Source organism: Macrobrachium nipponense, chromosome 23 (genome assembly GCF_015104395.2).
Source record: "Macrobrachium nipponense isolate FS-2020 chromosome 23, ASM1510439v2, whole genome shotgun sequence".
Lineage (NCBI taxonomy): Eukaryota > Metazoa > Arthropoda > Malacostraca > Decapoda > Palaemonidae > Macrobrachium > Macrobrachium nipponense.
The window spans coordinates 67,659,117-67,681,253 of NC_061090.1; the positions used below are offsets into that span (position 1 = coordinate 67,659,117).

Below are 22,137 nucleotides of genomic sequence, written 5' to 3' on the forward strand. Positions count from 1 at the left end.
TTTGCCATACCACAGATTTTATTGCTTCTACAATTTGTATACAGTTTAGTATTGGCAGTGTTTATAGCATTTTAACTGGTTTATTCTTTTTTTTGCCAGCTATTGAAGCTTGTTTTATTACATCCATAACTATTTGCAGCTGGCGTTTTGGGGTTTGGTCCAGGGTCCCGGAGGTATGTTGGTGGCCCGGGTGGAGAGGAGGATGCCTTGGAGGGCCTAGGAGAGTTAGCACAGCTGACTGTGACCAATGAGGCAGATGCTTCCTATGACGTGAGTATTTGACCCGGCACTCGGGGTTGCTCTTTATTTTGTTACTAATGTTAAGGAATGTGTAGTCCGATGAATTTACATTTTTAATCCTTAAAAACTGCAGTGATTTCAGTTGATTTTTTTTATTGATACCCCTGGATTTTACTCCTTAGGGGAATTTACACAAGTGTACCTTAGTGCAGCACACTGTTTAACCCTTTGTGGACAGGTAACATACATACACGTTTACATACAGCTTTGGGGTTAACTTTGGGTAACATTCTTATGATGTAATATACATACAAGTTCAAGATTTGGCACCATACAATTTGAACGAATTTTGCAGGAAAAATGTTTCAAGTGCCATTTATCACTGTTGGCAACTCTTCCGATTGCCATACGAGAGAGAGTCAGAGTGAACTGGGAGAGGTTCAGTTTTGCTTGAGGTAGTAAAGGGTCATGTCACAACTTCTCATCCATGGATGCATTGTAAATATTTTAAAATAAATATACTCAAAATTTGTTCTTGATTTTGGTTCTTATCTGCTTTAATTATAATTTGGTAAAATAAAATAGAAAAATCTTAGAAAAAAACACTTATAACTTGGTCAAATGAGCACATTTTTATAACTGTCTTAGGGAAAAGAGGTCCGCACTGGGTGGGAAATGTTCACTTTCAACTTCCCGTGGAAGATATAGAAATCTTTTTAAAATTTCATTCTTATACTATGAGTTTATGCATATCTTCCTTTTCCCATTGATTTTGTTTTTTTAAATTGGCCTTCCTTGGATTTAGCCTGATTTAGCGCACATTAGCCCGGACTGCGAGGGTTAATTAGTAATTTTTCTTTGCTGCATCCCCTTTTCACCCACTTGATATTGTTTTTACATGGCTAACCAAGTTCGGTTATTTTTACTGTTTCTTGCTAACCTTATTGTGTTTTTCTCCTGCCCAGTTCTGGAATTCTGTCCCAGTTTCAGTTTTCATGGATTCCTAGAGTATTCCATTCTTCAAAAAAAGCGCCTCAGTGATGTGATCGGTACGGTCTTGATCTGCCACCTCGGTGGCCGTGAGTTTGATTCTCGGGCATTCCACTGAGGGGTCAGAGATGTGTATTTCTGGTGATGGAAGTTCTCTCTCAATGTGGTTCGGAAGTCACGTAAAGCCGTTGGTCCCGTTGCTGAATAACCACTAGTTCCATGCAACGTAAAAACACCATACAAACAAACATTCTTCAAAAAGGATTTTTGATGTTGTTGGACATCTGATTGTTCTGTTTACTGCTGATGGTGATTACCGTATATACTCGCGTAACACTCGATCTCGCATATCATACGACCCCCAAATTTTCACCCTTAAAAAATTTTATCACTTATCTCGCGTATCATGCGAGTTAAATGTACGAGACCAAATAGCAATGGGCTAACCTCTTTTCCTCCTCTTTAACTGTTCCATTTTTTAGTTAGGCTAACCCCTTTTCCTCCATCTTTTAATCTATACCATCTTCTAGTTAAGTTTAAAAAAGTAAAAGAGTGCGCCAAAAGTATCGGCAGTAATGATATACTTGTTTGGAAAATGCATACAGCCAGAAACAGCTGATTTGCTACAAACAACCAATCTGATAACAACAGCCTTTTTGCTTGCATTTCAACCATTGTGCTATAGTAAAAAATTACTATAGTTATGTTACAAATGATGTTAAGGAGAATAGTAGTCGATTCACTACCACAATTGATTATGACCAACCAGTCACAAATCGATTAGGACGTAAGTCGGCCTGTGTTAATTTTCCGTAAGAATATTATACTAGCCTAGCCTACACTAGGGTAATCAGTACCATCTTTTCATAAATGGTAGCCTAACCTATACTACGCAGCATACTGTATACATATATGGCATAGTAATTATTAATTACAGCTAATTCTTTAGGTTCAATGCACATTGGCTTATGATAATTCAGTACAAAGAGAAATTTAATAACATTTAAAAAGTTAGCTTCGCATATACAATGATGGTGATATCATGGTACATATATCGTATATATACGAATACAATAGCCTAGCCTTCAGTATACTGTATATTACATATATGATATAATTTAGTAATTTATTAACATAAGCTAATTTTGGAGGTTCAATGCATTCTGACTGACATATCAGTAGAAAAAAAATGGACACGAAACAGGGATCAGATTCGTACCAACATCGGCATACCTAATTGAGCGATGTCAGGCTGCTGACAGCTAGTATATTTACGAAATAAAAACAATGAATGTGCATCATTTCTGTGATTCTTTTAAAAAGTTATACATTACAGTGTCCAATAATATTGTATGTATTCTCATTTTATTATTATATAAAATACTAACAAAGCGGTCAGCGTTTTCGATTAGAAATGCGCTGATGGAGAATACGAGTTTTTCTCCATATTTAACTCAGTTCAGAGCGAATTGCCTCTCTTATAGTTAGTGTAAAATATCTAGATACTTCACTTATATAAGACAAGGTAATTTGTCATTTTACTATGCGTTTTAAGTCGAAATATGAATTAAATACGCCTTGTGAAAATATTTTTCGTTAACAGATTGCGTTGTGGGCATGTTTATTGTGTAAAAATATTATGTGATTCTGTTCGCTGTTTTCACTTCATTTCATCATAGTACGAATCTGTACCGCAACATTACTTATCTTTTATCAGCGTGAAAACAGTAAAATGTGTTCTTTAGACCTGAAGTTTTGATATAAATGATTTTCTCTCAATTTTATCTATGGTTGTGTTTGATGGCGTACAATTACTGGAGTTATATCTTTGTTGCCAATGCATGATAATATTACTATATGGATGAAACTCGCAAACTTCGGTATAGTACCTTCAAACTCAACTGTAAACAAAATGAGAGAAATGTGTTTTAATCAAAACTATTTTACACGAAAAGAACACATTTTACTGTTTTCACTCCAATAAAAGATAAATATGTAAAGCTCGTAGTATTCTGATGAAATAAGGTGAAAATATCGAATGGAATTGTTGATTTTTGTTTACACAATAAACATGCCCTTAGCGCCATCTACTAACGAAAAAATAATTGAATTTCGTTCGCACATGATTCGTTTTTAAGTGATATTTCAACTTAAAAACACATTGTATAACATAAAATAACCTTGTCTCGTATAAATAGAGTATCTCGAGATTCATTTGCGCTAACTAGAAGCAAGAAAGTCGCTCTGACTTGATGTTCGACACAGCAAAACATGATTTTCAAACCAAAACATGATTGCTATGTTTGTATTTTATAATACAAACAAATTGTAATATGAAAATACATATAATATTATTGGATGCAGTGAAGTAAAATATAACTTTTTAAAAGATCCATGGAAAAGATGCATATCCGTTATGCTTGTATTTTACCATACAATACTAATATATGATTATTACATACTCAAATTTTATGTCTCATGTAAGATGCGACCCCCTTAAAATCAGCTCCAAAATTAGGGCTTCAAAAGTCACATGATACGTGAGTATATACGGTATATTTATGCATTTTATGTATTTGGTGATTTATTATAGTTTCTAATCATGTATTGCTTTGCTAATTACTTCTCTAAGCAGATCTCCTCAACCAAAGAAAACTTCCGAAAAACTTGGACTGCCAAGTATACCTTACGATCACATTTCGATGGTGTACGTGCTCTGTGTTTCCACCCTACTGAACAGACGTTAATCACAGCATCGGAGGATGCTACGCTCAAACTATGGAACCTTCAGAAAACTGTACCAGCTAAGAAGTGCGTTCATCTTTTAATTTTGAATTTCCATATTATAACTAGAACTGTTTCTTCATTTCATTACTTATTAACTTAAAACAATTCTTCTTTTATTTAATAATTATCTTATTTTTATCTGCTCATTTAATGATTTGTACATATATTTTTTCCTTTTCAATAACATCTCATCTTTCTGTATTTCCTATTGCCTTCTGTTGTTTCTTTTTAATGAACACCATATTTATTGGAAGCTTGTGTGCTTGTTTCATGTGAATAAGGTACATATTCTGAATATAATATGATAATACTTTATACTTAGTTGACAGTAGAAATGAGTTTTTTTTGTCATTCCCATTAATTATAAGCTATCAACTTTCCAGATCTGCATCTTTGGATGTTGAACCAGTGTATACTTTTCGTGGTCATTTGGGGCCTGTTTTATGTTTAGCCATAAACAGTGATGGCGAAAAATGTTACTCTGGAGGTATTGACGGTACTATACGCATCTGGAATATTCCTTCATCTAATATAGATCCCTATGATTCTTATGGTAAGTCTTGGGAATGCTGTTGTTAATGCACATATATATTTAATAATAAAGGAAGAAAACTTAATGTCAGTACGATGTCAGTAAAGTGAGGATGGAAAAGCCGATGAGAACTACTTGGTCATACATTAGTGCCAAGCTTAATATGATGTAGATGATTAGGCATGTAGGTTTGAGCGTCATAGGAATATAACAGACCATTCTGTTGTTATTGTTTTTGGTGGTCCATTGCGTGACTGTAATTTGGCTTTAATGGTTATAGGGCCATTACACTGTAGTTAAGGAATGTTGCATTATTTTAGTTGACAATCCAGGGGGATCTGTGCTTGTTTATACATATTTTGAAATGGTATTTTTTTTAAATCGAAAATCAAGGGATGTACTGATAAATCAGTGATAAGCTCTATGTGTTTGAGTGATTACGCAGTCCTTTGAGTTGGAGACAGAGTTCTTTAAATGCTAGTTTTATTTTGTTTACCAAGATGTAAAGAAAGACATTATTGAGTGACTAGAATAGGTAATGAGGGAGAGACCCTGGCAAATCTTTGGAGTACCTTGATCAGTTTGGTGTACTTTGTCCTTTACTTGCAGACTTGCAGGGAAGATGATCAGACTGCCTTAGATTAGTTGTATACAATATCATTTGAATAGTTTAAGGATTAAATCTGTCAAGTTGTAATAATTTTATGTAAGTTACATCAGTCAAGGCATTATATGTATATAAGAAAACTTTTTCATTTTAGAGTTTGGACAAATTTGTAGGATAATGCCATAGCAGCAACTAAGTTAGATCAGTGAAAGCATTGTATAACAAAACTTTTTCATTTCAAAGGTTGGATAAATTTATAGAATAGCATCGTGGCAGTTTAATTTTAATTATTTTTCATTTGTAAAAAAATTGAAATTGTTTAAGTAATGTTTGATGATTTTACTAATTTTTTTAAATTTTGAGTAAGCATGTATAAGCAATCTGGTTAAATTTGTTACATAAAGAACATGTAGGGAGTTGATAAGATTTTCAGCATTTTTCAAAATTGTTATATTTTTTTAATGAGTTTTTTTTGTAAGATATATTTATAGAAATTGTAAGATTGGTATGGTGGTGATAAAGAAAAAAAGAAATTATATTCCATTCTTCAGAGGTTAAAGATGCCTAGGTTTCATGGATTTTTGATGTATTGAATTCTTTATTTTATTGAATTTTAAATGAAAATAGATATGATCTGTCTTTGTACCTCAGGAAGTGTTTCATTAGAGGATAGTTTTTAGTAATCATAGTGAAATGTTTTCTCTTTGCAGAACCAATTGTAGTTGGAGGCACTTTATCAGGTCATACAGATGCAGTTTGGGGCCTGACATTCCATTCACAGCGTAATCACCTCTTATCGTGTGCGGCGGATTCAACGGTTAGGCTGTGGTCGACAGATGCACGAAATCCTCTTTTATACACTTATGCTGTGGAGAAAGGTAATTTTTTTAAAATTTTGTGCAAGGTATCTGATTTTTTTCTTGGTAATAAAAATATTGTAATCAGATAAATCTCGTATTTGAGGTTTTTGTTGTTCTTACAGTTGAATTTTTAGAATAGATATATATTTTCTTTTTTCAACATGTAAACCCTGTCATTGATTATTTGGATCAGTATGTCTTAATCACTTTTTTTATGCGCTTATTTTACTGTTTCAGATGGTGTTCCAACGTCTGTAGACTTTGTGTACGAATCCACAAACCAGTTTGTTTGCAGCTTTAACACGGCAAATTGTGTCATATTTGACATTGAGACCGGAAAGCCTATCACTCATCTTGACACAGAGCCAGACCAGGGAAGCAATTCTCTCAATAGACAAATTAATAGAGTAAGTCTGTCCTCCATTTTTCATTCCTTCATAATTCAGGATCAATGGTATTTTTATGCCCAAGTGTTTTAAGTTAGGATTGTATACTAAAAATGTCATACTTTGTAAGTGATTTCTCCTGTTGAGTTTTGTTTCGCAAAAATCAGTAAATGATATAACTTTAGTCGTCAATATCTAACAAGTTTTAATTTGGACGAAGCATTTTAAGTTGGACAAAGCACCTGATGCATTTTAAGATGGACATGACCGTATAGGATCATCCTTTTAGTAATTCAACCATTGCTTAAAACTGAAAAACAACTATTTTTAGTGCTTTAGTATCATTATCATTACCATTATTGGTTTGGTGTTAGGTTTTGTCCTTGCAAAGATTTTTAATTTGGAAGCTCATGCTATATATTTTCGTGTTCATTTTACACCTGAATGTCCATCTGGTTCAGGTGTTCATTTAGGTTTGTTCTTTATGATTTTCATTAGGGATGTGCCCAAGTATTGGTATCGGTGGTATTGGCTAGTTTTTGCGGCTCCGGTATTGGTGAATTTCTGGCCGATACCAGCCAATACTTTAGTCATTAGTATAGGAATTTAAAATCCTTCTAGGCTTCCCGAAATGTATATTTAACAAAGCCCACAAAACAAAGGATTAGCCTCTCCATTACCAGGACCTTTCATAATCTAAATAAATGAGTCTGTTAACCCTTAAACGTTGAGCCGCTATTTAACAAAGTTTCTCGTATGCCGGCAGCGTTCGGGAGTTAGCGCCGAAGCGGAAAAAAAGTTTTTTTCAAAAAATCACAGCACGCTTAGTTTTTAAGATTAATAATTCATTTTTGGCTCCTTTTTTTGTCATTGCTTGAAGTTTGGTGTGCAACTATCAGAAATGAAAAAAAATATCATTATCATATATAAATATTGGAATGTATAGCAGCGCAAACAAAAAAAAAATGTTCATATATAATTGTATACAAATCGTGCTGTGAGCAAAACGGTTAGAGATAATGAGTTATTTTTTTTCGTTGTATTGTACACTAAATTGTGATGATTTTGGTATATAACAAATTGTAAAACGATCGAAGCAACACAGAAAATATCACAAAATGATGCATGAATTCGTAATGCGCGGATGTAAGTTTTTTTTCACAAATTCACCATAAATTGAAATGTTGTGCTAGAGACTTCCTGTTTGTTGCAAAATGAAGATAATTGATTGAATATTAGCAGACTGTAAGTGTTTTAGCTTACAATTGTAGTTTTCGACCATTTTGGTAGAGTTAAAGTTGACCGAAGGTTGAATTTTTTGTATTTATCGTGTTTTATATGAAACTATTTCAAAACTGATAAAAGCTACAACCATGAGTTATTTTTTTTTTGTATTCTACATAATTTGCGCACATTTTCATATGTAAAACTTTATGTAACGGCTAATATAAAACGGTGCAAACATTACGACACTGTCAGCCTAGTTACCGTGTGAGGACGTAAGGAAAACGTGTTTTTAAAAAATTCACCATAAATCAAAATATTGTGCTAGAGACATCCAATTTGTTGCGAAATGAAGGTAAATGATTGAATATTACTAGAATGTAAGAGTTTTAGCTTACAATTGTGTTTTTCTACCATTTCGGTCGAGTCAAAGTTGACTGAAGGTTGAAGTTTTGGCACTTATCATGATTTATATGAAAATATTTCAAAACTGATAAAAGCTACAACCTGGGGTTGTTTTATGTTGTATTCTACATGAAATTGCGCACGTTTTCATATATAAAACTCTGTAACGGCTAATATAAAACGGTGCAAAAATTACGACAAAGTGACGAAAGAATTTCTGAGATTTGTCGCTGATGCTTTTTAGTGCGAGAAGAAAGAAATTCGTGCATGCGCACCTGGGTAACGCTTGTAAACAAAACATCAGCTTGATCCGTGAGCTCCCAGCATCCCTCAAGGTGCGTGATTTAAAATTTTTTGCAAACTAAGCCTATAACTATTGTTTCGCGAATATTTAAAAAAACTTTTTGTAGTCGACGTATCGTACGTCAATTAAGCACCCGCCAGACAATTTTAGTCGACGTATAATACGTGCCTAAATTGTCAAGTCTTCTAATGGTAGCCATAATATAAGCCAAACTGTATCCAGGTAATAAAGGGATTAAATACTAAATGGTTTTTACCTAATGTTCTTTTTCATTGAAATTTGTGTCTTTGAAATTGTTTATATAACCATATTATATGACCTTTCAACTTTTGAACCTTTAATATACATTAACCAGAGAACAAGAAAGATTTTAGCAACAAAATAACAGTAATATGGAGGTAACAGGTATTGGTATCAGTCGGTATTGGCTTTAAAAGTCGGATCGGTATTGGTATTGGCCAAAAAGTTGGTATCGGTGGATCCATAATTTTCATGGCTTTTGCAGGAGTTAATCCTTTGTCATCATACAGTTAAACCTTGTTAGTCTTCAGACCTGTCATTTCTTAGCCTGAACACCTCAGATTTTAGTAATGTGGATACCATTTAATTTTGTCATTAATGAAACATGATTAATAGCCAGCATTGGGCCCAGAAATATTCGATTAGTCATTCTTTGATGAAAATTTTTTATAATCCCATCATATTTACTAAAGAATTTCAGCATTAGGCTATGGAAACTATTTTCTGCTCGGGAGCACTGTTTTTATGAAGGAATAATGTTTTTTTTTCTGTTGGAAAAATATAGATATATTAAGAAAATGCTGTTCAAACAGGTTGTGTCCCATCCCACCTTACCCTTAACTATTACTGGTCATGAAGATCGTCACATCCGATTTTGGGATAACAACAGTGGTCGTTTGGTGCAGTCTATGGTTGCTCACCTGGACTCTGTTACATCTCTAGCAGTTGACCCCAATGGTCTCTACCTCCTTTCAGGCAGTAAGTGTTCATCTTTTTCTTCTTTGTTATATATTTGTTTATGAGAAATGTTACCTGTTATAATCACTAAAAGTCACAAATTTGTGAAATGAATAAATACAGTGGATTGATTAAATTAATGGCCTTAGATTCTGGATATTATGACTTGCTGTTACAAAGGAAGAAATTGAGTGTGAAGTTATAATTGGGAAATTTAATAACTATATATTCATAATAAAATTAAGTTTCATATATACTTACCAAGTGTATATAAGTACATAGCTATAGTTTCTAACTCGTTCGGCAGTCGTCTTTAGATATTCGTGGTAGTGCTTCAGTTGTTTTGTGTAGGTGACTAGCCTTGCCTACTATCTGGAACAATAGGAACAATATGTAAATATTGTTTGTTCATACACGAAACAAACCTTCGGTCTTAACATTAGGATTTACTAGCGCCAAGCTGGAAACCGGTAGAATTAAAATTACACTTGTGAGATCCAGGGACTAATGGCATCTATACCAGGTCACGGGGCATGTATACCCAGAATGCCCACGGCTACCTGTGACCCATCAGTTATTTTCCTACGGCCTTTAAGATAAGACGTGTTACTGTCTATCTCATTTAAAGCCGGTTTTTCAGTTTGCCCGTTCTTTATCCATTTCATTTTTTATTTTTCATTCTTCCTTTCTTTCTCCAAGTGTGATCAGTGTGTGGTAAGAGTGTATACGTGGTATGATGGAGAATTTTGCCTCAACATCGGGATCGTCTACCGTTTCGAAGAGGAGACAAAGGAAATGCCCAGGAGTCAGTGGCTTTCCATGTTCTAGGTTCCTAACTTCGGTGTCGACGGATCCTCATCCAACGTATAGTAGGTGCAGGGAAAACGTATGTACGGTTACTAATCCGTGTTCTGTTTGTCGCGGTTGGTCGGTGGAACAGTGGAAGAAGTTCTATGGGAAAAGCCAATACAAAAGGAAGGGGGTGACGCCATCTTTGGATGACCAAACCTTACCGGCTTCTTTTGTATCGGTAATAAACCAGGCTGCTCCATATGTTTCTCCACCTGCTTTTGAATTGTCTCATACCCCTTCGGTTTCTCCTAGCGGTTCTGTATCGGAAACGTCAGGAGGGGCCTTGGGTAATTTTATGAATAATTTGCACTCTCCTTTGTTCCCAGCAAGTAGTGGGGGAGATCCGCCATCTTTGTTCCAGGCTCCTGCTACTCAAGCGCATAGGTTAGATGGTACGTGGTCAGCGCTAGGGCCTACCAGGCGTACCAACCTTGGATGGTCTGCTTGCGCATTATATGACGTCACGGTTCCAGCAGGGTCCGGCAGCGCTGAATGTTCCTCATCCCCCGGGCTTGCAATTTATGGGAATTAATGCCGCGGCTTCACCATCCCACTCAGTATTTACAGCGATGCAGAACGTGGGAGGTAGTTTGGCAGCAAACGTGCGGTTGCCAGCAGAAACCTCTCGGTCTCTCCCTACGAGAGGGATGACGTCACAACATATGGCAGGCGTGATGACGTCACAGACCGATTCTCGGCCTTTTTCGCTGCACCCAGACGCTAATACGCCTTCTGACCCGTCAATGCAAACTGTAATGCAGAAATTACAGGATATAGAGAAGAGAATGAATAAGAGAGACAAAAAGAAAAAGTGTGATTTTGTACATGAACTTCCCTGCCAGATATATACTTAGCTTAGGTCTCTGACGTCACGACAGAAAATTCAAAACTCGCGGCACACGCTACCGGTAGGTCAGGTGATCTACCTTACCCGCCGCTGGAAGGCGGGTGTAAGAACCAGTCCCCCTTTCTTGTCAGATTATTTTCTGTCGCCGGCTGGACAACACCTGTTGTTCAGTCCTTACGATAGTTAAAATTCGTTCTCGTTGCCGACGATTTGGATTTGGTGAAGTACCCTTTGGTTGTTGGCTTGGCATACGCTTTTTGGACTGTGTTTTGGATTTTTCTTTTGGATTTCTCTTACATATCTATAATCATGGATGATTTTGAAGTTAAGAAACCTAGTTTATTTAGGGTTTGTTCAGAGAAGGAATGTAAAGTTAGGCTTCCTAAAGCTGCATTAGATCCTCACTCGGTATGTGAGTCGTGTAGAGGGAAGGAATGCTCTTTTATTAACCCTTGCAAAGAGTGTGAGAATTTGGATGAGGATGGTTGGAAGGCTCTCTCTTCTTATGTGAGAAAGTTAGAGAAGGATAGGGTGCGCAAGGCTTCTTCAAAGAGTTCTAGTAGATCGAGGGTGAGTGAAGTTGACGCTGAGAATCCTGTAGTAGAAGTAGTTCCTTCTCCAGTTTCAGCCCCTGCGCCCAGCTTTGAACCCGAAGATTCGTTTTCGGAAGTTGCTTCTGGGAGAGCCTCGATCAGGAGTAAGGAGAGCCTCGCTCGCTCTCGACAAGGTAAGAGTGATGATAGTGCAAGTGATCAGTGCAGTGCCCCTAGTGCAGTGGAGGGTGCGTCTGACCGGCTCACTAACGCTTCCAGGCCTAGACCTCTTCCAGACTCCCAGACCCAGTGGAGGAGGAAAGTCGAAAGCCGCAGGAAGGTTAGGGAGAACCCCCACCGGTCAGGCGTCCCCTCGGCAGTTCCTGTTGCTCGTTCCCAGGCTGCCTTGGATCGAACCAAGAAGGAGTTATTGCGCCAGTGCTTCTCGTCATCTTCGTCGCCTTCTCCTCAGCGTAGATGGAGCGCATCGGAGTCGTCTCGCCCTCTCAAGAGGCCCTGGAAGGATCCTTGCGCCCTTCCTTCCAGCCCCGAATCCTTCGCGGAAGAGCCAGAAGTGGAACGCAAGAGAACCAAGATTTCGTCCGGTTACGCTTCTCCTGTTCGCTCTCGGACTTCGTCCCCTGTAGAGGAGTTTAAGAGATCTCCTGCGCGTATCCCTGGCGGGTCTGCAGGCGCAGATTGCGGCTTTAGCGGAGTCTATTGCCGGGACTTCTCATCGTCGGAAGGACGCCTCACTTCCGGTGAAGAAGTCTAAAAACGTTCCTTCGGCTAAATCTCCTTTGGCTAGAAGAGCTTTTGAGCCTGTTAGTAGGAGGTCAGAAGTGCAGGCTGGAGCTCGGGATCTTTCTCCGAGTAGGCTCTCCTCTCTTCCCAGCAAGAGTTGTGAGCATGTAAGGCGTAAGGAGCCAGACAGGCTCTCTCCTCAGGATTTCCGCTCCTCTTCAGTTAGGCGCCAAGAGCTTGACAGACGTCAAGAGCCTCGTTTTCGTCAGGAGCGAAGGAAGAGTTCTTCGCCTGGTGGCCACTCTCCTTTTGACGGACGCTCGGAGCCTAGTAGGCATCAAGAGCCTAGTAGGCGCCAAGAGCCTGGTAGGCGGCAACGGAAGTTTTCTCCTCCGTTAGATCACTCCCGATTGGATAGGCGCTCAGAGCCTTGTAAGCGCCGCGCTTCTGACAGGATTCATCTGTGGATGTTTTCTCTCCCCGTGGCAGGCGTCAAGAGCCTGGCAGGCGTAGTGAGGATGGCAGGCGCCAAGAGCCTAGCAGGCGCAGAGAGCCTGATAGGCGCTCTCCCTTATCCAGACGCTCTTCTGTGGAGTTAGAATCTGTTTCCGACAGTCGGGCCTCCACTTGTAGGCGCTCTCCTAGTAGGCGCTCCCCAAGTAGGCGCTCTCCTAGCAGGCGCTCACCAAGTAGGCTCTCTCCTGGGAGGCGCTCTCAAAGTAGGCGCTCTCCTAGTAGGCGCTCTCCAACTAGGCGCTCTCCTAGTAGGCTCTCTCCTGGGAGGCGCTCTCCTGGTAGGCGCTCTCCTGGTAGGCGCTCCCCGTGTAAGCGCTCTCCCGGTGGTTTTTCTTCCAGTAGGCGCTCGCCTAGTAGGCGCTCTCCGAACAGGCGCTCTCCAAGGATTAGCTCTCCTCCGGGCAGTAGAGCTTCTAGACGTCATTCTTCGGTAGAATTTGTTGCTGATTCGGAGGAAGATTTGCCCAAGGATGCTTCGGTTTCTTCTTGTATAAGAGACTTACAGACCTCCTCTTGCAAGATTTTGGGGAGTCTCTTTCGGCCGTTGCTCCTCCGTCTCCTCCTTCCTTATTTTCAACGACCAATACGGCTAAGAAGTCTTCAGTCGTTAAGATGAAGCCTACAGTGTCTATGAAGAAGGCTATGAAGAACTTTGACGACTGGTTGCTTTCAAAAGAAGAGAAGGGCAAGACAGTTTTTTCTTTTCCCCCGTCCAAGCTGACGGGTAAGATGGGGTTCTGGTACGAGTCAGGAGAGCCCTTGGGTCTAACGCTTCCCTCTTCTGCAGACTCGGACTTCTCTTCGTTGGTCGATTCCGCACGTCGCTCGGCGCTGAATTCTGCGAAGACGACGTGGGGTATGAGCGAGTTGGATCACCTTCTGAAGGGAATGTTCCGAGTCTTAGAAGTTTTTAACTTTCTTGACTGGACCCTGGGAGTGTTGGCTAAGAGGACTCAAGAGCAAGACACTCTTTCGCCTGAAGACCTCCACGCAGTTCTGTCTTGCATGGACAAGGCAGTGAGAGACGGTTCCGGGAAATTGCTTCACTTTTTGGTGCAGGAGTGGTAAAGAAGAGGGCCGTTTTCTGCTCTTTTCTTACCAAGGCGGTTTCTCACGCACAGAGAGCTTCCTTGCTGTATTCACAGCTTTCCCCGCAACTCTTCCCCAAGAAGACTATTAACGATATCTCCAGCTCGTTATCAGCAAAAGCGACGCAGGATATGCTAGCTCGCTCGGCTAGAATTCCGAAACCTTCGTTTCAGCAGAAGACGAAGAAAGAGGCTCAAAGTAGGCAAGAACCCTTTCGAGGAGGACCTTCGTCTCGCTCTTCTTCCTCCAGAGGTTCGAGACCACCTAGAAGAGGAAGGACCTTCTCCCGGTCTATTAGGGCCAAGAAATAGTTCGGGGTCCTCCAGACAACTGTGGGTGCCAGACTTCTGAACTTTGCAGATGTCTGGGCACGAAAGGGGGCGGACAACTGGTCCCTCGCGATCATCAAGAGGGGATACCTCATTCCCTTTATTTCGAGACCACCCTTGACCACCACTCCAAGGGCACTGGTGGCCAAATACAAAGACCCACTAATGAATCAAGCCCTCGCTCTAGCGGTAGAGCTGATGTTAGAGAAAGAGGCAATAGAGATGGTTCAGGACCCCCTTTCAGCGGGGTTCTACAACCGTCTGTTCCTAGTTCCCAAGAACTCAGGAGGATGGAGACCGGTTCTGGACGTAAGCGCCCTGAATGTCTTTGTGAAGAAGAGGAAGTTCGCTATGGAGACGACGTCATCAGTCTTAGCAGCTCTTCGTCCCGGGGACTGGATGGTGTCGCTGGACCTTCAGGACGCTTACTTCCATGTGCCGATCCATCCTTCTTCTCGCAAATATCTCAGATTCATGTGGGGAGGGAACGTTTTTCAGTTCAGGGCCCTATGCTTCGGCCTTTCCACGGCCCCCCAAGTATTCACAGGACTGATGAAGAACGTTGCCCAGTGCTTCATCTCGAGGGAGTGAGGATTTTTTCCCTCTACTTGGACGATTGGCTTATCAGGGCCAAATCCAAGGAGAAATGTCTGGAGGACTTACGAGTGACGTTGGATCTAGCAGCTCTCTGGGTTTGCTAGTGAATTTCGAGAAGTCACAGCTAATCCCCAGTCAAGAGCGTATCTATCTGGGGATTCTGATGGCTTCTCAGGTTTTTCGGGCGTATCCGTCCCCAGAGAGGATAACCCGAGGTTTGGAGAAGGTAGCAATCTTTCTAGAGAAAGATGTATGCACAGCGAGGGAGTGGATGAGTCTGTTGGGGACACTCTCCTCGCTGGAGCAATTCGTTTCTCTAGGAAGGTTGCACCTCAGACCCCTACAGTTCTTCCTGACGAGGAACTGGGATCGGAAGTCTCAAGGTCTGAACTTTGCGTTCAAGATTTCGCAAGAGATAAAGGAGGATCTACGTTGGTGGCTAGACCCTCTATTGTTCAAGGAAGGCCTTTCCTTGCAGGTTCGGAACCCCAACCTAGTGTTGTATGCAGACGCTTCGGACAAAGGTTGGGGAGCTACTCTCGGGTCGAGAGAAGTGTCAGGCACCTGGATGGGGGATCAGGTGTCCTGGCACATCAACAAGAAGGAGCTAACAGCGATTTGGTTAGCTCTCAAGACCTTCGAACCCCTCGTAAAAGGGAAATATGTTCAGATCAACTCCGACAACACTACAGCCCTGGCTTACATTCGGAAACAGGGGGGGACTCACTCTTTCTCCCTGTACGAGACAGCGAGATCGCTCCTCTTGTGGTCAGAGGAAAGGAACATAAGGCTTCTCACCAGGTTCGTACAGGGAGAAAGAAATGTCAGAGCGGATCTGCTAAGCAGAAGGAATCAAGTCCTTCCCTCAGAGTGGACTCTGCACGCGGACGTATGCCAGGAGCTGTGGAGGACGTGGGGCAGGCCCCATCTCGATCTATTTGCGACCTCCAGGAATGCGCGGATAGATCTATACTGCTCCCCTATTGCAGACCCAAGAGCAGTGGCAATAGATGCATTCCTGATGGATTGGAGGAATCTGGATCTTTACGCGTTCCCGCCTTTCAAGATTATAGGGGAAACGTTAAGGAAATTCGCAGCGTCAGAGGGAACAAGGATGACGTTGATAGCTCCGTTCTGGCCCGCCCACGACTGGTTCACAGAGGTACTGGAATGGCTGGTGGATGTCCCAAGATCCCTACCTCTAAGAGTCGATCTGCTCAAACAGCCCCACTTCGACAGGTTTCACAAAAACCTCCCCGCTCTCAGTCTGACTGGATTCAGACTATCAAGAGTCTCGTCAGAGCTAAGGGCTTTTCGGCAAAGTCTGCAAGGGCTATTGCCAATGCACGTAGACCTTCCACATCTAGAGTCTACCAGTCGAAGTGGGATGTTTTTCGACGCTGGTGCAGGACTCATAAAGTTTCCTCCTCCAGTACCTCTGTGACTCAGATTGCAGATTTCCTTATCTTCCTGAGGGAAAAATGCGGGTTGGTTGTCTCCACCATCAAGGGATACAGGAGCATGCTTTCCTCAGTTTTTCGTCATAGAGGATTAAACATATCTGAGGACAAGGACCTCCATGATTTAATCAGATCGTTTGAAACGGTTAAAAGAACCTCCTCCTTAGTGCCTAGCTGGAATCTTGATGTCGTGCTGCTCTTCCTGAGGTCCTCAAGGTTCGAACCTCCCCATGCTGCTTCGTTCAGAGACCTTTCGATGAAGACTCTTTTTCTCTGTGCGTTAGCGTCAGCGAAGAGGGTCAGCGAGCTGCAGGCTCTAGAAGGTGAGGTAGGTTTCCAAGGAGGCTCCGCGGTTTGCTCTTTTCTTCCGGCTTTCCTAGCCAAGAATGAAAACCCTTCTTCGCCGTGGCCCAGGAGCTTCGAAATCAAAAGCTTATCCTCCTTAGTTGGGACAGAAGAGGAGAGATCTCTTTGCCCGGTGAGAAGCCTGAAATATTATCTTCAGAGGAAGAAAAGACTTGCCGCTAATGAGAGCAATCTCTGGTGCTCTGTAAGGGACCCCAGTAGGCCCTTATCTAAAAATGCACTCTCATTCTTTATCAGGAATATTATTAGAGAAGCACACACTTCTTGCAATCAGCAACAGTTTAACCTTCTGAAAGTCAAGGCGCACGAAGTACGGGCCATCGCGACGTCTTTGGCTTTCAAGAAGAATTTGTCATTACAAAACCTTATGAAGGCCACTTTTTGGAGGTGTGAATCAGTCTTCTCTAATCACTACCTAAGGGACGTATCGATTACGTATGATAAGTGTTTTGGGCTAGGCCCGTACGTATCGGCGGATTCAGTGCTGGGGCAGGGAGCTGAAACACATCCTTTTTAATCCTTTTTCCCTGTTAGTTTTAAGTTTGAGTTTTTTGGTTGTACGAAGGAGGTTGCAGGAGGCAGCTCCTTCTTTCGTATACTAATGTTAGTATTTGGTTAGGTGATCGGTTGTGCTTGAGGCTCCTTGCAATTGGTAGTGATAGGCTCTGGCATGTAAGCGGGTTGATCCCCATTGACCAGATCCTGCTTGGATTCTGCCAAGTAAGTGGACTCAGTTCCCATTGGTAGACCCAAAGAGTTCTTCAGCCATAGGTCACGCCCTCGCTGAGACTCTTTAGGCAACGCAGACTAATAGACAGTAACTATCAAGTCTTCTGCCTAAATCAGGTAAGAACCAGAGGTTTATATTATGTATTCCTTTAACATGTGTTGTCCCCACTTTCTAAGTAAGTATGTGTCTCTTTCCCTCCACCAAGGGTGTCAATCAGCTAAGTATATATCTGGCAGGGAAGTTCATGTACAAAAATGATATTGTTAGTATACAATAAAGTTTTGTACATACTTACCTGGCAGATATATACTTAGCTTAGGTCTCTGACGTCACGACAGAAAATTCAAAACTCGCGGCACACGCTACCGGTAGGTCAGGTGATCTACCTTACCCGCCGCTGGGAGGCGGGTGTAAGAACCAGTCCCCCTTTCTTGTCAGGTTATTTTCTTCCACCTGTCTCCTGAGGGGAGGCTGGGCGGGCCATCAATCGTATATATCTGCCAGGTAAGTATGTACAAAACTTTATTGTATACTAACAATATCATTTCGCCTTCTTTGTCTTCTTCCTCTAGTTCGGCGTCATCGCTAAGTCCGATAACGTCACGGCGAGCGCCAGTCAAGCGTTGGAGGAGGATTCGGGAGTTCCTGGCGGATCCTCGGGCTAAGAGGAGAAGAATCAATTCTTCCTCTTCTTCGGACCAAGACTGTCATTTCCAGGTCAGCAAGAAGGTCGGAAAATCAGTGGCTATTAAGCACAAGGTTGGCAGACAAAGCCGTTCGCAAGAATCCGAACAAGCGAGAGAGGTGACGGCCGGCGAGCTAGCGGCCGAGGCGGAGTTGCCAGTTCGGATCGCAAAAACTGCGATACCTCTGGTAAAATCGACGTTGGCGGCGAAAGGTGCAGCAGAGGATGGAATGCAGGTCCCAGTTTCGCCCGTAAGGCCGTTCAAAATACGTACGAAGGACGATAAGGCTCCTATTAAAAGTACGAAAAATAGAGAGTTGGCAACCTCGGCGGATACGTTCGTGGAAGGCAGTGTCCGTCTGGATAGAAGGTCGAGGCCGGGCTCGCCGACGCTCGAAAACGATGCCAATGCTAATAGAGACGAACTTATCTCTGTCTTAAGGGAGCCTTCATCTTGGAGATCTAGACGAGATTCTCGCTCTAGATCCGTGAGCAGAGAAAGAGTGAGACGTTCTCGTTCCCCTGCTGACTATCCGGGATCGAGCCAACAGCGGCCAGCAAAGATCAAAGAGACCACGGCCGTAGGGGCAGGCGGCCGTGGAATTCCGGGCCGTCTGTCAGAAGATAGAGGCGCGAGAACATCCCTTGTGACGGAGAGTGGTACACTAGAACCGGAAGGAGGAAGGAGAAAACCAAGAGTTCTGGCCTCGTATGCAGAGGTTATTGATTTGATTCGTCAATTCAATAGCCTTTCGGAGAAGACAGAAACACCGGCCAGTATGCTTCCTCCTGGAATTGACATGGCGTTTGGACTAAAGAGGGATACCAAGGTGTCGTATGAATTGCCTTGTTCGAGTCATGCGGAATCGGTCTTGCAACACGTAAACGCAAAGATTGCAGGGAGGGATAATTCCTTAAGATCTAATAGATCATTTAAATTTATTCCCCCTCCAATGATAAAGCAAAGGAAATATTATACGACACCGAAGGTCCCTTTGCTGTCTAGACAAATGAACCCTAATGTTGTAAGGTTAAGGCCTGGATTAACCTTGGATCAGGTTAAAATGGAGTGCCTTCGATGACGTACCAAGAGGCTGCTACGTTAGAAGCAACAGCTTCTTCTGTCTTTCAGGCTGCTTCCTGGTTAGACCTTTGGTCAACAGCAGTGGCGAAAATTGCATCCTCGGAAGCAACAAGGAAAGTAGTGGATGAACCATTGTTCATTAGATTACTACAGTCAGGTTCCAAGGCGATTGCGTACCTGACAAACGTAAGTGCCAATGTTTGGGCAAATATCCTGCTAATGAGGAGAGATGCAGCATTGGCTAGACTAAGCCGCAATGTGGATTTGGATTCCCTGTTAGCAATGAGGAATGGGGATATCTTGGAATTGCAACTGCTGTTGCCAGAGGTCATACTGGAAGAGGCGATAGATAGAAGAAGGATGGACACTAACGATAGGTTGGTGCAACAGGCAGTTAGGAAAACGTCTAACAGTCAAACTACTCCTTTGGAGGGAAGACAACAGCAGATGTCTCGAAAGAAGACAGTGAGACATAGCATCCCTAATAGAGTCACAAGACCCTCTTCCCCAAAGAGGATAAACTCATCGGCGCCCTTTCACAATAGAAACAACAGAGGAAGGGGCAATAAGGGAAGAGGGAGAGGCTCAAGAAGATAGGATGGGCGCCTCCCATCACTCGGCCACACCAGTGGGGGGTTGCCTGGCAAATCACTGGAAGGTGTGGCAGGAACTAGGGGCAGAGCAGTGGGTGGTGGATGTTCTCAGGATTGGGTATTTGATTCCGTTCGAGGTAACCCGCCCCTGACAGATCAACCATTACCCCACGTCACTTATGCCCACAAATCTCAGAAGGCCACTATTCTGCAGGACGAAGTGAAGAAGATGATGGAAAAAGGAGCTGTGCAACAAGTATGCAGTCCGACAAAAGGCTTCTACAGCAGGATTTTCCTGGTACCCAAAGCCAACGGGGAGTGGAGGACAGTAATAGACCTGTCAACGCTGAATCTGTTTATAAGGAAAACCAGTTTCAAGATGGAAACTCCGAAAACGGTTCTACAAGCAGTCAGAATCGGAGACTTTATGCTGACAGTCGATCTAAAGGACGCATACTTTCAGATACCAGTCCATCAGTCTTCAAGGAAATTTCTCCGCTTCAGTCTTGCAGGGAAAGCTTTCGAATTCAAGGTCCTGTGCTTCGGATTGACAACGTCTCCTCAAGTTTTTACAAGAGTGTTCACCCTCGTGTCGGCGTGGGCGCATGCTCAGGGGATCAGGCTAATAAGATATCTGGACGATTGGCTGGTGATAGCAAAGTCCAGGGAGAAATTACTCAGGGACAGGGCGGCCCTCCTGCAGCTTTGTCACAGCCTAGGTATTGTGGTGAATCAGCAGAAGTCGCAGTTGGATCCAAGTCAACGTTTGGAATATCTGGGAATGGTGATAGACACAACACAAGCCAAAGTATTCCCGACAGACCAAAGAGTAGAGAAATGCAAACAAGTGGTGAATGCCTTTCTGGGAAAGCAGACACAGCCAGCAAGACAGTGGCAGGTGGTGCTGGGAATCCTAACCTCCCTGGAGAAGCTAGTACCACAAGGAAGGCTATACCTTCGGTCCCTACAATGGAGGATGAAGGAGTTTTGGTCACCAACAGTAGATCACCCGTACGAGCAAATTCCCTTGTCGGCAGAAGTGAGGAAAGACTTGCTGTGGTGGGTGAACGACGACAATCTGACAGTGGGTGTCCCCCTTCAACAATCCTCCCCAGACCTCTTGCTGTTCTCGGATGCGTCACTAGAAGGCTGGGGAGCCCATATGGAGGAGTTGATGGTGTCAGCAAAATGGAGTTGCAAGGACAGAGAACTCCATATAAACGTGCTGGAGTTGAAAGCAGCTTTTCTGGCTCTACAAGAATTCAGGGAGAGAGTAAAGGGACACTCAGTGGTATTGATGTCAGACAACAACACAGTAGTAGCTTATATAAACAAGCAAGGAGGCCTAGTTTCTCGGCAGTTACATGTGATGACAGTTCAACTTCACCAGTGGGCTATAGAGAACCTGGTAGACATCAAGGCCAGGTATATTCCGGGAAAAAGAAACATAGTGGCCGACAAGTTGAGCCGCAGGGATCAGATTCTGGGAACGGAGTGTTCCCTACACCAACAGGTAGTGGACAGGATGCTCATGTTGTGGGAAGGACCGATCATAGACCTATTCGCAACCAGGTACAACAAAAAGTTGGAAGTGTATTGTTCAGTAGTCCCGGACGCAGAGGCAGTAGCAGAAGATGCGCTACAACACCCCTGGGACAATCTGGACGTGTACGCATTTCCTCCATTTTGTCTAATCCGTCAGGTTCTGAACAGGGTAATGCGGTCTCAGAACCTCAAGATGACCCTGGTAGCCCCGTTATGGCCGAAAGCAGAGTGGTTTCCAGACCTACTGGAACTCCTAGTAGATGTGCCAAGAGAGTTACCTCCATGGAGCAACCTTCTGTGTCAGCCTCACGTGGAGAGGTACCACCAGTCGGTGAAGTCCCTATCGCTTCATGGGTGGAGACTGTCAAGTATCTCCTCCGAGAGCGAGGGTTTTCGCAGAAAGCAGCAACTCAGATGGCAGGTAATATCAGAAAATCATCTGCGACAGTATACCAAGGAAAGTGGTCAGCATACTGTGATTGGTGTTGTAGAGGGAACGTGTCTCCACTCGGTACCACTATTCAGCAGTTAGCAGACTTTCTGATATATCTCAGAACAGAAAAACATATGTCTGTATCTGCAGTGAAGGGGTACAGGGCGGCTCTAGCCTCAGTCTTACGAATGAAAGGAGTGGACATATCGTCTTCGTGGGAGTTGGCCATGCTGATGAGGAGCTTTGAACAGTCATGCCCACCAAAGGAGCTAAAAGCCCCAGATTGGGATCTGACCAAGGTACTGAGTAGTCTGACAAAACCCCCCTATGAACCACTAAGGCAGTCCACGGATAGGAGCCTGACCCTGAAGACAGTCTTCTTATTGGCCCTGGCTTCAACCAAAAGGGTGGGGGAGCTACA

General features: G+C 42.6%; 1 protein-coding gene across 4 annotated transcripts in view; it reads left to right on the forward strand.

Annotated features, from left to right (window-relative positions):
- The window catches only part of LOC135201490 (striatin-like), a 131,787-nt gene that overhangs the window by 104,407 nt on the left and 5,243 nt on the right, over nucleotides 1-22,137 (forward strand). For 2 of the 4 annotated variants that reach the window (XM_064230472.1, XM_064230488.1), the window contains 6 exons: nucleotides 140-270; nucleotides 3,863-4,041; nucleotides 4,401-4,570; nucleotides 5,867-6,034; nucleotides 6,254-6,423; nucleotides 9,169-9,334. In XM_064230472.1, coding sequence (XP_064086542.1) covers nucleotides 140-270; nucleotides 3,863-4,041; nucleotides 4,401-4,570; nucleotides 5,867-6,034; nucleotides 6,254-6,423; nucleotides 9,169-9,334 — 984 coding nt within the window. The remainder of the gene's footprint in view (nucleotides 1-139; nucleotides 271-3,862; nucleotides 4,042-4,400; nucleotides 4,571-5,866; nucleotides 6,035-6,253; nucleotides 6,424-9,168; nucleotides 9,335-22,137) is intronic. The other 2 variants (XM_064230480.1, XM_064230497.1) reach the window with 1 other exon arrangement.